Raw genomic sequence first — 15,779 nt, forward strand, 5'->3', positions numbered from 1 at the left:
GAGATAACAAGGTGTAGAGCTGGATGAACACAGCAGGCCAGGCAGATTCACAGGAGCAGGAAAGCTGACATTTTGGGTCTGGACCCTTCTTCATTTTCTGAAGAAGGGTCCAGACCCGAAACGTCAGCTTTCCTGCTCCTCTGATGCTGCTTGGCCTGCTGTGTTCATCCAGCTCTACACCTTGTTATCTCTGTTTAAATGTATTGTCTCATCCAGACCTGCCGGAATAAATTCTCAGGTACAAACCTCATTAATAGCCAACTTCTGTTACCTGTTTAAACACAATACTTTTCCTGAGGTCACTGTCTCCATAGGAACTTTTTAAATTAAATATCAGCCTGCAATTAACCTCTAGGCCTGGCCTCACAAATAAACAAAGATTGTTTGGTCTGTTCTTTTCCTTTTACCACAAACTCTTTTCCAAAGTCAAGTAATCTTCGGCTTCGTAGTTCACAGCTCCCATCCAAAATTGTTAAAGGAATAAAAGTAAACATTTTTAAAAATCAGCAAGGGTTCGAACGTCACTGAAAAGCTGGGTAACTTCAATAACTAGGCACCGGTGTAATTTCACAACTGGCATCCAATTTGTTCCTTAGTAATAACGGATATTTATACAGCAGCTTTTCACTTAAGCATTACAAAACAACGCATAACACAGAACCACAAATGGATAGTTTTATTACAATTGTTGGAATACTAAGGCTTTGTTGATCCTTCCATGCAATGCTGTGCAGCTGTATGAAAATAAGTGCTTTGAAGAAATTTGTTTGGGCTAAGGTACCTGAAGATATGCCCACCAATGGTGGAACACACAAGTGGTTAGAATTAGAAAACGCATAGCTATCTCATGGATTAAGGGGTTAGTCAAGAGTACAGATGTAGGGATGGGTCATGGCATGGACAGAGTTGAAAACCAGGTTGGATGACAATGCAGAACTTGAGTATTGCTGTAAGAAGATATGTTGTCAAAGCTTTTTATCTTGGATTCGTCAGGATAATTTGCAAAAGATACCAATTCAAGGAGAAAATCAATATTTATATTGCATGAAAGGAGAATGTTGATTGACAAGTGGAATGATTGGTAAAGACCTTGCCAGGGAGAATGTACAATGAATGATTTTTAAAAAATGTCTGCCAGGTGTATCAATAGCAATTCAGTGTCCATGTGTTAATTTGATGTATCACCCAAGGAAAACATGTGTACCTGTTCTGCAGCACTAAATCATGGTGATCTAAACCTGTCGTTGTTGTGAAAACCAGTATTCGCTGAACTTAAGAATCCAGCAACTTGTGCAATTGAGTTCAGTATTAATTACACCACAAATTCCCAGATAACTGGTGTTGGCATCAGATCCCTCCTGGGCCCAGAGCTTGTAAAGATCTTTATTGGGTTCCATGGGAAGCACGACTGAAATTAAAATAACAGCTAACCTCCTACTTTTGCATATTCCTAGCATGCAGATGATACGTTTACTATAGTTGGATCAGCAGTTGCATGCCAAGAATTTCCTTATTTTAAAATAGGCTCCATCCTGTGTTTAAATTCGAATTTGAAATGGAACAGTTAAACAAGCTCAGAGTTACTGTGTAGAGCTGGAGGAACACAGCAGGTCAAGCAGCATCAGAGAAGTAGCAAAGTCAATGTTTCGGGTCAGGACCCTTCTTCAGAACCTAAACATGGACTTTCCTGCTCCTCTGATGCTGTCTGACCTGCTGTGTTCCTCCAGCTCCACACTGTGACTCTGACTCCAGCATCTGCAGTTCTTGCTATCTCCCAGTTAAACAAGCTCCTTTTTCTCTATATCCTAGTTGGAAAATCAACAAGGGATTTCTCCACTAATGTCCATCATAAACCTATTGGGTCGATAGTACACATGTTGGAATTCCTACAGTTCCAGGCACTATGAAATTGACCTTATCAGCAACCTTTCATATAGAGCCTAAGGCACTGGTTTAACCTGTAAATCTGATGCTGAAATTGGATGCATCAAAGCCATCCTGTGGAATAATCAGATTGATAACTGGTTGATCAGATAATCACTTGTATATTGCCTATTACGAGATTGCACAATCACTGTTGGTTCTGAAAAGGGCACAGTTACTTCAGATTACGTTGACATATCAAAGCTTTGAGCACCAGATAAAGCTAGCTGTTTCATAGTACTAATATCTAGTACCAACAGGAGTGATGTTCACTAATAGGATGCTGCTGCCAAGTCAATAAGACTCCTGCTTACCACAGAAATGACCTTGCGATACATGAGTTTCTGTGCCACTGTGATGCCAGGGATGTAGGCTGTATGTCCTAAAGAATGGTAGATTACATCAAGTAACGTATCGTTTTGGATGTTTGCAACAAACAAGGTGCTACCCATACCCAACCAGCCCATGTCTGCAAAAGCCGCAGAGTCCAATATTAGATGTGACTCTATTGGACATCATTTACTGAATAATTCTGAGTGACAGACAAATTATACTTCGTCAATTTAGGATTGTCAGTCAAGATCACAGAATAGTGCATAGTGCATGTGTGTATATGCATTAGGAGCTATGTATATTAGTACACAGAGTCCCATTGTTCAGGAGAAAGAAAATGAATTTGTACTGCACCTGTTTCCATTTAAGAAAATAGGTGACAGCTATTCACACGTTCATTTGTCAAGGAAATGCCCTGACGAGTCAATCTTCCTGGTTTAAAATTTAACAAACCTAACAGTTAATTATCAATTATTAACTGGTGCATTATTCATGACATTGCCTCAATCAGACTTGACTAGCCAATCAATCAGCACACTCGTGGTATAAATGTCCGTTTTCCCCTTAAATTAACATTCTTGCAAACTGTCTTGATGAATGAAAGATGAAAAGCTTTGAAAAAATGTGTCCTCTTTCAGTAATACTCAAGGATGAGAATTTTAAAATCAAGTCGATCAGCAAATGGGTGACAGAGAAATATAACGCTGCAAGATATGGGTAGCTAAGGTTTAGATTGCCTCATGTTTACAAAGGATAGAATGTGAGATACCAGGAATATGTTGGAATGATGATATCTGGAGGTATTAAGGCATGGATGAGGGCTTCAGCTGCAAATCAGCTAAGACAGGAATGAAATGTAAGGAGAGATAACAGAAGTGACAGAAATTGGTTAAAACAAATAATCTCTTAAATAATGTGTTAAGAGCAGATACAAGTAGAAAATGAAAAATTACAGATTGAACAATTAAAATGACTAGGTTGTAACATATAGCTCTATCCAATAACAAGTTTGAATAAAATGACTTACCATCATTCGTTTGCTTTCAGCAACACTTTGTTCATTAGGTTTATTCAAAGGTTTGTTTTTAAATTGCTTTTATTTCTTACTACTTATTTCACAAAAACAAATTTCATAAATTTTGGACATAAATATTGTAACATAGGCCAAACATAACTAATATAACATTGCAGAAGTCTTCAGTTCGTAAGAAAACTTACGACAATAATACAGTATATTCCATTCTGAATGACATACTTGCTTACTGGTAGCACTCTGAACTTTTCCAGGTGAGTTATATCAAAACATTACATGCAATGTCAAGGCTACACAGACTAGTCTTAATGAAAGTGCAATATATAATTAAACATTTGTTAACTGGATGCAAACTCATCAGCTAAGCTTATTAAACAATCTCTCTTCCAACACTAATATTCATTACCTGCAGAAATCACTGTCCTCATAATTGGTCTTGTAATCACAGCACCCGTGAATTGGATTTTACTATATTAACATGAGGTGGCATATAGTTCATTTATGGATTAGAGGCTGCAGCTTGGAATACATGTATTAAATAAATTCACAAATCTGCGAAGTTTGTAAATAATTTATAGGCAGCTACGACTGATGTTAATTTTAGTAGCCTGAACAAACATCACTTTCCATTGTTCTGCTATATTGCACAGAATCTACTAACTAATGTAGTCAGAATTCAACTTGTGACACTTTTAAACAGCTGCTGCACTCATTAAAAATTCACAAGTGTTTGTAGAACCACACGTAAACCTTTTAATGTCATGGAGCATCTATATACATAATGTCTTCTGGCTACTCCATTTTTACAAACTTGCATGATTTAAATCTTCAAATGTAATCCTATTTCTCATCATCCTCATTTTTAATATGTGCAAATACATTTTCTGTTAGTACACAAATATAAAAGTAAAAACAGACAAAACATGCTTCATAAAACCACTTTGAAAGCAGACAAGTAGTACTCCAGGTACTGCCCAAACAGGACAATTATTACACAGGGGACAGGCTAACTATGTACATAAGTGCAAAACAATGAGACAATGATAGATGAAGTTATCTATAAAGGCCTTCAATTTGTAAATTTCAAGATGTCTGCGTAATCTTATCATTTCCTGCAGTCTCACTGACCATCACCAAATTAACATACCTGTACATACATCAGTAATTTCAAAAATGTATCATGTTTAGTTCTTTCAAATAGAATGCCAATTTAAGAAAAAAGTACTTAAGGTCCAGTTCTATTCAATTCTATGTTTTTTTTTTCCATCCAAGTAGCATTCAAGCATAATTGTTCCACAATTCTCAGTCTCCGTAATCTGGATAGTAAAAAAGACTAAATTTGGCATGCTTTGTCGTTCAGTTATTGGTTTTGTAACATTATGTTGGATAGTTGATTGAGGTATTATAAAAACAGTTTTGTAATAAAAGTGACCTCCATACACATTAGCAGCATTGTTTCTATCTGATTCTAGGGATTATATAGTGCAAGTTCATGGTATATCTTCAATCAAAGAATAGGGACATTGTACAAGTACCTCAGAATTCTCTTTTAGATAGGTATTATTAATTAATGATCTGTTGACCTCACTAACACATTATTTGATACACCAGACTACTCAACTATTTAATGACAAACATATGGCACATATAAGCTATATGAGATGCCAAAAAGGTAAAATGGCCTTTATTGAAAATAGCTAATAAAGTGGTTTGCAGGAGACCCTATTTTAAAACAAGCAAGGAAGGATGAACTTAGCTGTACAAATTAAGTCACACTAAATGGTATCACAATTGTAGTTTCTACCCACATATCTAAAACCAGCTCAGCTGTGGCATTTTTATTTTGTTCTTTAAAACATATTTTCTTTGATGCTAATGGCATAATGTATATATTTTCAACTCCTACTGCATCACAACAATTCACAATATAAGAAGGCATAGTTTGTGTTCTAATACAATATCAAAAACTTCTGTTGAATTTGTACAGTATAATATTTCACGATTTTAATTTGAAAAGTATTAAGAAATTCCAGCAATGACAATCACATTTCTTCCACATGGTGGGTCTAGTTCGTTCCAAATGTTGATCCACAGCGTGTCAGGTCGTTATGGCTGACACTCAGACTTCTGGATTCTGTCAGACAATTATTTCGTTGCTGTAATTTACAAAAGAGCAAGAAAAATTCACAAATAAACTTTCATACAACATATAGCCATGAATATTACATATTTCATTGCACAGTCTTACTTTCTTGGTTAAAGATTAAATTCAGCATTTTCAAATGCTCAGGGCTTGTGTATAAAAGGACATTTGCAATATTTTGTTCAAGAACATGACATCAGTCTTAAAAGCATTCATAAGGATTTTCCTTTTTTATTCCTTGCTTATTTTAAACAGTAGCAAATTAAATGAATCTATCTTAGAATTGCCCAAAATTAGTTACCCTATTTTCAATCTTGGATTAAAAACGATGCAGAATACATTACAAATTGCAATAATAAAAAGTTAAGAAATAAAAATATTTGTGTATGTTCTTAATCAAAGAATATAGTTGCATAATTAAAAATAATAATGCACAAATACATATTTCAGCATGGAGGTTACCAAATAATTACACAAAATTTTACCTAAGCACTTTGTACAACCAACAATACTGATTGCTTAATAACCTGTGGAATCTTCACTCATACAGCAAATCAAATGTCACAAATTATGATCAACATTAAATATTCAAGAAATCATCAGTTAATTTTTTAAAAGGCAAATAGAATGGCATCAAAAGGAGGTAGGTGGGGGAAATCAAAGTAAACAACTGGCTTGAAGAAGCTAACTATCCCAAGTATATCCCAATCCCATTTCGGTCTCTAACCACATTGTCACAGTTCTATTGATTGTTAGTTCCAATCTATTTTGTTGGAGCTATTAACAGAACTTTAAATTATTTGTCGATGCTAAAACAACTGGTTCTAAGATAAATTTTAATTACAGGAGTGAGAGAATAAAACAACAAATACTTGACCTGTTGCATCATGTTTTTCAGACTGATGAATGCCTTATTGTTTTGTCATAACTAGGAGAAAAGGCTTAAACAATGCAGTAAAGCATGTAGCACTAATTCTTCATGTGAAAAAGCACAAATCATGCACACATCAAACCAAAGTTCATCAATCATATTTATGGGAACTTAATGATGCATTAAATTCACTGAAAGCAATGTTAAATTTTAAACTGTTAACATTATTTAAATGTTGATGATTTGCTTGTTTTGTAAATATTCACTATTTCTAAGCTTTCTGGTGCAGACATATGATTCAGACCATGTGGTATCTGAATTACCAATCTCAACTGTTCATATTAATTCAGCTGCCTTATGTAACTGGATTCAATAGCCATTTCAAGCCATTAGTCAGCAACATCTAATTATGCTTTTATTATCAGAACAGCTTAAACAAAGGAAAATACTGCAAAATTTTTTCCCCAATGACTTTCAGACTTAATTTTTAAAATATTAGTCTATTCCTTGTTGCAGTTACGCTGCAAAGCTCTTTTAAATCTTTGTAATCTTCAATTGCAAAAACGCTAGAAGACAACTACATAGTTAGGCTTGAGCAATTAATTTGCTATATCTGTACTTGATATTTTACAGCACTCAAGATATTTGTTTTGTATATCAAATCTGGCAATGCAACTGTAGTGTAGTGTGATATTAACAGAATAATAATCCAGTAGATTGAATAAGTAATCCAAGAGGAGTTCAAATACTACCACAATTTGAACTTTGGTTATAAATATGTAAATAAAAAAGTTGGTATCAACATAAAACAAACTTGTTCATTAAACACTGTAGGGAAGGAAACCTACTATTATCCTACAATATATATGCCTCCACACTCAACACTGTTGACTCAAGTGGCCCAACAACCCAGTTAGCTCAGTAAAAGTATTTTTATAAAGGCCCACTACTACCTTCTCAGTTCAACTAGGAATGGTCAAAGATAACTGACCTTTGGGGTCATCCCATCAACCAAGAACTTAAAAAGTTGCAAATTTGATATTGCTGATTGGGTGCCAGATTTCAAAGAAAGATCGAATGATCTCTCTTTAACTGGATCTTGTTACTATGCCTAAAACAAATTACGTTTATAATAAATAATTATATTGTCTAACAATACCAATTTTCCTAATAACCAAAGTAGTCTAACAAATGAAAGTAAGCAGTAACTAATTATCTTGGAATCTGTAGATAAATATAAGGCTTAAACAAACGCCTCGGTCTAAATACAGCAACTTATCAGTCAGATATACAGATATATCAAGTATATCCCACCCATTATCCTCTTTGAGTGTTATGTCATTTTGATACAACTTTTATGTAAGCTAAGTGATTTTAGAAACCTTTTAACAGAATATGGGATATGAATTCTTGTTATTAAAACTTTGTATAGCTGATCTCAGCTGTGGCAACAGTTTGGGCACAGTCTTCAGGATTCATGGGCTACGAAGAAAGAAAACAGTTGATCCTGATCACAAGTCATTAAATTATAGATGTCACATTTCTTTACATTTTCACTAGCACTCAAAAATAACAATCCATCATGCCCATATTTTTCTCAAATATTTGCAGGCAGTCCCCAGGTTGTGAACGGGTTCTGCTCTGGAGTCCATTTGAAAGTCAATTTGTATACAAGTCAGAACTCAATGCAGGACAATATAATGTAGTTGTTCATAAGTACAGGAAACGCTCATGTCATATCTTTAAAATTACACCCCTGTAAGGAATCACAATTCTAAGTACAAGCGTTCCCGAGTTAGACATGGGTAAATCAAGGACCTCCTGTATTCAATTTTCTGATAAGAGTAATTTAAGAGTACTGTTTTTGGGAGGTTATTCCACATTCTTATAAGCTGCTGCATATAAAACAACACCCCTTTGTACACAGTTCTGAAGAAGGGTCACCAGACCCGAAACGTTAACTCTGATTTTTTTCTTCACAGATGCTGCCAGACCTGCTGAGCTTTTCTAATAACCTCTGTTTTTGTTCCTGTTTCTTACCCCTTTGTACTCCTTTACTTTTTTTAAACATTCCCCTTCGTACTCTTTTACTTTTTTTTATTTGTTCATGTAACGCGGCCCTCACTTGGTATTGATACACCCATAGTCTGCTCTATAAAAGTTCCAGGATTTTGATTCAACAACAATATATTTTCAAGTCAAAAGCATGAGAAACTTGGAGGGAGACTGGTTGTTCTTGTAGCGATTGAAATCAGGTGGACCTTGTTGGACTAAGAGGTCCTTGATCGGGGTTGTTAACCCAGGCCAATCAGGAATCTCTGGTTGACCAATACAAACAAGGAGGGGATGGCCTAGTGGTATTATCACTGGACTGTTAATCCAGAGACCCAGATAGTGTTCTGGGGACCAGGGTTTGAATCCCACCTTGGCAGATGGTGGAATTTGAATTCAATAAAATATCTGGAATTAAGGATCTAATGATGACCATGAATCCATTGTCGATTGTTGGGAAAACCCATCTGGTTCACTAATGTCCTTTAGGGAAGGAAATCTGCCATCCTTACCTGATCTGGCCTGCACGTGACTCCATACCCATAAAGTGGTTGACTCTTAACTACCCTCTGGGCAGTTAGGGATGGGCACTAAATGCTGCCTACCGTGAATGAAGAAAGAAACAAAAAATCTCCTCAGTTCAGGCGACTGAGTCACAGTGTACCGTGCATGAGTAAATAAAGAGTGACTTGGTGATAGGATTCTGGCCTCTGTGCAGTTATTTCAGTTCCCATGTCACTGTTTCCCTTATCCCTCTATGCATTAATGATCACAGGTACGAAGGTACTCTTGAAAAAACCGTGAGTTGCTATGGAGTATCAACGATGGCACACTACAGCCAGGTAGACTGGCAGTTGAAGAAGTGAACGTTTATCATGTATTAAATGCTAATGTGTCCTGGAGGGTGACACCTCCTTGTATATGTTGGAGCTGCCAGATTTGTGGAAAAGGTTCCAGTGTATTACTCATATTTTCTTTGTAGATGGTGTAGATAGGAAGGAATTACTCGCTGGAGAACACCCAGACTGTGAACTGCATGTAGTCAATGTATCTGTATGACTGGTCCAAATAACGTTTTGATTTAGGTTGATCTTAAATTTATGTTCTGTAATTAGCAAAGCTTCAGCCTCTTATCTGAGTCAGACACTGTGGACAGAAGCTCCAGTCAAGAAATCCCACCTTTTACACAATATGTTACACCCACCAATCAATGGAAAATTTTTTCCCCATTTACTATTTCATCTTTGAACACCTCCGCAAACTTGATTTGTTATTTTTAAACAGTTATCAATTTAATGAAACATTACATATTCTGATTCTATTATACCTGAATTTCTTCCACGGTCTTGATAACATTCCCAAAGACAGATATCTAAAACTGGACAAAGATCTAACTGATGATTTATATAAATCATCAACAGTCAGCTTTATACTCTATTATCTTGTATCCAATTTTAAAACATCCAAATTGTTCTCATATCTGAATTTGCAGGACTCTGGAAACATATTTTGCCCAATCAACGTGAAAATTGAAACATATTGTAATGACTTTTATTTTCCTGTAGAGTTCCCTAATCACATTATTTATTTTAATAGCTTGTAAGAGGTCCGTAAACAACTTGTACCCGATTCCAGCATTCTCTGGTCCTTGTACATTTATTCATAAATTCCATTACCAATTCCTTTTCGACTGGTAACACTGTTCTCTATTGATGCTTCTTTTTCTTTCCCGATTTCATAGTATTTGTGAAAAATCTTGTAGCTGCAATATTTAGCTTCCAATTATGTTCAGCTTACTGGCTATATTAAACACTTTAAACTGTATCTGTAATTCCACTTTCCTAAAATAAAACACATTAGATGCATTCTTGTGCAGAAGCTATTATCAGGCTGACTGTTTCCAACTTCCCTAAATATGCTAGTCTTTTCCCCACTTCCCGATTGAGGCAGATTTTTTTCACCTCCTTATCCTCTTGGTTACTGTATTGGCTGTAAAGAGTTATGACACAGAAATCTCCTGAGAACAGGATGCTATATCTACTTAGAGACACTGCTACTCCTCACATCATGTTAGCCAATATACAGACACATTTAAGTTTTGTGCAGCAATCAGGTTTGACAACATCAAGAAATTACCTCAAAAGGAAATATCCATATTGCTTTTCTAAACAGAATTACCTTACATTTCCAGCAACCTTTAACAATTGCTATTCCATAGAAAAGGTCAAACCCAAAATACAATTGTCAAAAGCAAACTTTTACAAGCACATACAAACAGTTTTCTTCTAGGAAAGATAAATACCACTATTTTACTCAAAAATAAACCAATTTCAATAAAAAGAGTACACAATGTTGTTTTGTTCTGTATCAAATATTCAACTACTAGGGAATTAAAGGCAGAGGTGGCACAAAACATAGCATTCAGAATTAGATGGATATCCGAGAGGAGAAAAAGAACGATAGTTGGCCATTCAAGGTACCTTCAACCTGTTCTGGCGCTCAGTTAGACCAAGCTGACCTGTATTGTAAACTCTTCTTTGCTTCTGTAACTTTTAATATACCCTGCCTAACAATCTCTGAATGAAACTTTTAATTGATCTAGCTTCAATAACTTGTTGTTAAGAATTTAAAATTTCCATGATTCATGTATTTCCTGACACTTCCCCTCAACAGCTCGTTCTAAATTAACGGTCTAGATTTGTGGAATTAATGGTTAATGTTAATGCTTGCTACCAATGCTCCTCTGACATGGTCAGCAATTTCTACAGTTTGCACATGCAGTTAAACATTGAAATCCAGAAGTTGTCAGCAATTCTACACTCTCCACAGGGTGATCAACTGAAAGAAAACAATCAAATAGAAAACACAACTAATGAGAACTTGCCCTTTTACATTATTAGCCCCACTGTAAAAATTCTTGAAAAAGTCCACTTCACTGACCGAGGTGAAACTGGGCTTTTAACGGCCTGCTATGTTTAAAAGAGGTCTCCTTGTTCCTACCGGACTACCAAACAGTCTGATCTCATCAAGGAGACACAACTGTGGTGGGTCACCAAACCTCAGGCAAGGGGAGAGGGTGAGAACATGTCCTTGATGATAACCTCAGTTGGTACCAGAATTGAACACCACACTCTTAGCATCACTCTGCATCGCAAGCCAGCCAACTGAACTATCTGATTCCAAACTAAAATGTGGAGAGAATGTGCTGTGTTTATAATTATAGCTGACACCCTCTGTAGCCCAGGGAAATTAATTTTATATTTGTACAATAAAAAGTTTCTTGATTAGGATTTAAAATATCTTTCATTTCACCTTCCTTTTTAATCCCATATCCATGGCCCAAACATCTTACTCAGTGAAAAATTTAATTGCAAGTTAAGGATAATTAAGGCATTTTACGTATTAGTTTGTTTTATAAGAGTACTTCTATGGGAGCTTACCCTGCTTAAACACATCATTGTTGCCAGATGTCAAAAACTCCTCAACAGCGCCAGATTTAAACTGATGTCAGGAAATGTGAAATCCGTATCACAGAAATCATTAGATCATTACTGGCAGTTTTCTTCAATGTCAGAGTGCCAATGCTTTACTGCTAACTGCAAAATATGGGCTACGAACTTGTTCTGGGCCCATATCCATATGTTCAGACACAAGTTTTCTCTATCTCAATATCAATATCTTTAATTATCTTAAACGCATCAATTACATATTCCCTTAATTTTCTGTACACAAGGTTAAAGACTATTCTATACATTCCATTCTCATAATTACACCCTTAAACCCTGGTAGCTTTCCAAAAGATTATCTGTATATCTTATTTTCCTGAGGTGTGGTGCATACCATTGTATGCATACTCTAAATGCAGAGCTTCACAGAGAATCATAGAATCCCTACATTGTGGAAATAGGCTAATCAGCCCAACATGTCCACACCGGCTCTCCGAAGAACATCCCACCCCAGAATCACCACCCTACCCTATCCCTGCATTTCCCATAATTAATCCACCTAACTCACACATCCCTGTAAATTAAAGGCAATTTAAGCATGGCCAATCCACCAGCAAACCTTTGGTCCATGGGCACCTGGAGGAAACCCACACAGACACGGGCAGAATGTGAAAACTCCACACTGGACTGACTCCGAGACTGGAATTAAACCCGGGTCCCTGGCACTGCGACGCTACAGTTGCTAACCACTGATCCACTGTGCTGCCCCAACTTATAATATAACTGAAACGCATCTTTTACCTTTTATCTTTTTGAGATAAAGACCAAGATTCCATTTGCGTTTGTTCACTAGCTTCTACTGATTTCTACATTTATACCCTTAAAGCTTTGTTTCTCCACAGTTCCCAGCTTCAAAACATTTGGAATATATGCTGATCTTTCTTAGGTGTAAACATTTCTTCACACTGAATATCATCTGCCAGTTTTGCTCACTTATAAACTAACAATATCTTTTTGCATCCTTTTACTGTGCCATTTAACTCTGTATCATCAGTAAGCCCGGATGTTTGGATCTTCATTCCTTTACCTAAGTAATTTATAAATGTAGTATGAAACTGAGGCCCCTGTATAGACCTCTGGAGACACCATTTAGCATCTTAAAGAGCAGATGCTCTGATTCAAGCATTATGTTCTGATTAAAACTAACCACTGCATTTGTTAATTGTATATCAATTATGTTTAATTATAAGCATGTGGAGGACATTAATTGTAATTTCACGAGCAGATATATCAAGAGACACTCACAGAAACTGGGGGTAGTGGAATTAAAGCTTCATACTTGTAATGTTTACCTCTGCAAATAAATGTTAGACTGAGTAAAATTTGGCTCCAGCACCAATTGGCATTCTGGAATATAAAATATGGGTTAATCCATTGCTCTGAATTGCTTTTTCATTCTTAATAATGGACATAGTTACCAATTTTTTAAGATAACATACTTGCCACAGTGCAGACTATGAACACAGGTGGCACTAATAATACATCTTTGTTTCAGTATTATCCAACAAGGTGACTTTTCCAATAAAGACACATAGGAAAATGCAATAGTTGCACGCATTTGAATCGATATAATTGAAATGCAAAATTTACCCTTTAAAGCAGGAAGAAAAAAAAAAGTAGAGAGTGTTAGAAATTATTCAGGAGAAGTTTAAGCCCACAATAGCACACAATTATATATATGTTAACACAAAAATTTAGAAGCTTAGTATGCATCGCCATATTCCTAATTCTTGTCGATGGATTATATAGTAAGAAAACCACAAAATTCCAGTTAGTAGCAAGTATTACTTTTTAAATATTCCACAGGTCATTTAGCAATTAGTTAAATGTAAATCTATACATGAAACATTTACTGAGGTTACTTCATGAATTGTTAGTTTCAGTAAATGTTACATGATATAGAATGCTGAAGTCAAGTCAGATGTGTTGAAAGCATTCAATCAAGTCCACTCCCTTCTCTAATATTGTGTTAGAGATGTGAAGGTTGAGCTAATTTTTTTTTTTATTTAAAATGGAAATTTCCATATTTGCTATAGTAAGAAATGTTAATAAAAATTTATTGTTTATAGTGTACTTTGACTGACTGCAGCATTCCTTAGAATTGGTAACAGATGGAGACACAAAAATGAGGAATTTAAATAGAAGCAGCAGTGTCTTATGTGAAGCCAGCAGTAAATAAGTGTGACAAGCTAAGGAGTTTTAAAACAGTACGAGCTTGGGCAGAAAAAATTATTGCAAGATGATGACTGTGAAAAAGACAGCAAGAAATAGACTTCTTCGAATGGTGTCAGTGTGTGCACGTAATTAGCATAAAAAATAATTTTAGTAAATAACAGAAATGTAAAACACGTCTCTTGAGATTCTTCAGCCTAGACACTGCCACTGATATTGATTAGTAAAAATGCATAGGGCTTACTTGAAAAGGATCTTCAGTAGCCTTGCCGTTTGTGCTAAGTATATTCAAAGAGTTGGCACGCTTCATACTGCACCCATGTCAATGACATGCAAGAATAAACCAATCAGAATTACTGCTCACTTACAAAGCATAACAGATTTTAAAGCACAGTAAATTATTCTACCCTCACGGAACTCATTGAACAGTTTTTCAGTCCATTTTGAAGTTAAAGGCACCACACATTATTCTTCACACAAGATGGAAGAAATCACTAGATTCTAGCGTTTATGTTAAAACAATTCTAGTCAATTATTTTAATATTAGCTTAGACATAATAGGGTCAATTCCTGCTTGAATTTTCAAAGCAGAATAGATTTTCTTTGGGTAAATGAACAATATGGCAGGCCTTATCATTCTCACGTTAAGCTGAATGTAATTTGAAATCTATACATAATTCCTAAACTTTATTGTTAAAAACATTAACCATGTTTACTGCATAAAGTTCTTCCTAAAACTGTTCTATTTATATTAGAAGTTGCCATTTTCTCTAGACAGCTCTATATTGATTTCAATTAGATATGTTATTTAACCATTTTATTTGTTCTTCTTATAAAAGGAAGTAAAAAATGAGAAACAAGGTAAAAAGGGTCAAAGATTTACTCAGGCAGCAATGCATCAGATCAAGCCTGACTGTAATGTTGGAAACCTTTACCCAAACTTGCTCTTTCAAACAAACAGTCAAAGATCTAGCCAGTGCAATTCTGATTGTCTCTGACAGGTTTAGAGTCCAACAGACTTCCTCAACAGTAGCACACTACTCCTTACAACCAAACTATATGATCCCTCTTTGCTTTAGCAACATTTATCAAAATGTTTTAGGCTGGAACTTGTTCAGGGCTTTACACACACTTTGGAAACTGTTCCTTCTTTCCTTCAAGTTTTCCCTGAGACAGCAGTAGAGTCAAAGCCATAGACAATTATTATTGTACAATTGAGAAGATTGGAAAGGTGCTTCAATCACAACAATCTCTTTTCTACCATTGATGCAATAAAACAACTTGGATCTACTCGATACACTTTGCAGCATAACTAAACTCCCAAAAAGAACTCACCCAACTCAGGCAAGCCAGTCTGATTGGCAGGCAAGTTGTGAAATACTTTCTGTTGCAATCTAAGGATTTTAATTTATGCTAAGTAAGTTAAAGATCTATGTACACGTATCTATATGTAGATAAATTTTACAAATTAAACAGTAACTCAATTTTAATAGATTGTTTTCAACATCTGCATTTAGAAGTCAAATTCCAGCTTCATTTTAAGATAAAAAAGCATCAGCTATACAGAGTGTTTTGCAAGAAATTCATCTTTAGTAGTACTAAAAACCCACTTCAAGCATCATGTTGAGAATAATTAATTCCCTTTGTTTTTAGGTTTCCTTGGCCACCTACTGCTACATCGGTTTAGGTTTTTACTTACAGGGAGCAGTGATAATTTCAATTAAATGACTGAATCTCAATAGCAAA

General features: G+C 35.5%; 1 protein-coding gene across 3 annotated transcripts in view; it reads right to left on the minus strand.

Moving 5' to 3' along the window:
- Positions 1-3,292: 3,292 nt before the first annotated feature.
- Positions 3,293-15,779, minus strand: part of klc1a (kinesin light chain 1a) — a 95,723-nt gene continuing 83,236 nt past the window's right edge. For 2 of the 3 annotated variants that reach the window (XM_048599904.1, XM_020518762.2), the window contains exons 15-16: positions 14,278-14,344; positions 3,293-5,445 (exon numbers count right to left, since the gene is read on the minus strand). In XM_048599904.1, the coding sequence (XP_048455861.1) occupies positions 5,356-5,445; positions 14,278-14,344 (157 nt within the window). In that variant the 3' untranslated portion in view covers positions 3,293-5,355. The remainder of the gene's footprint in view (positions 5,446-14,277; positions 14,345-15,779) is intronic. The other variant, XM_020518765.2, reaches the window with a different exon arrangement.

Source organism: Rhincodon typus, chromosome 8, assembly GCF_021869965.1.
Source record: "Rhincodon typus isolate 14 chromosome 8, sRhiTyp1.1, whole genome shotgun sequence".
In the NCBI taxonomy this organism is placed as follows: domain Eukaryota; kingdom Metazoa; phylum Chordata; class Chondrichthyes; order Orectolobiformes; family Rhincodontidae; genus Rhincodon; species Rhincodon typus.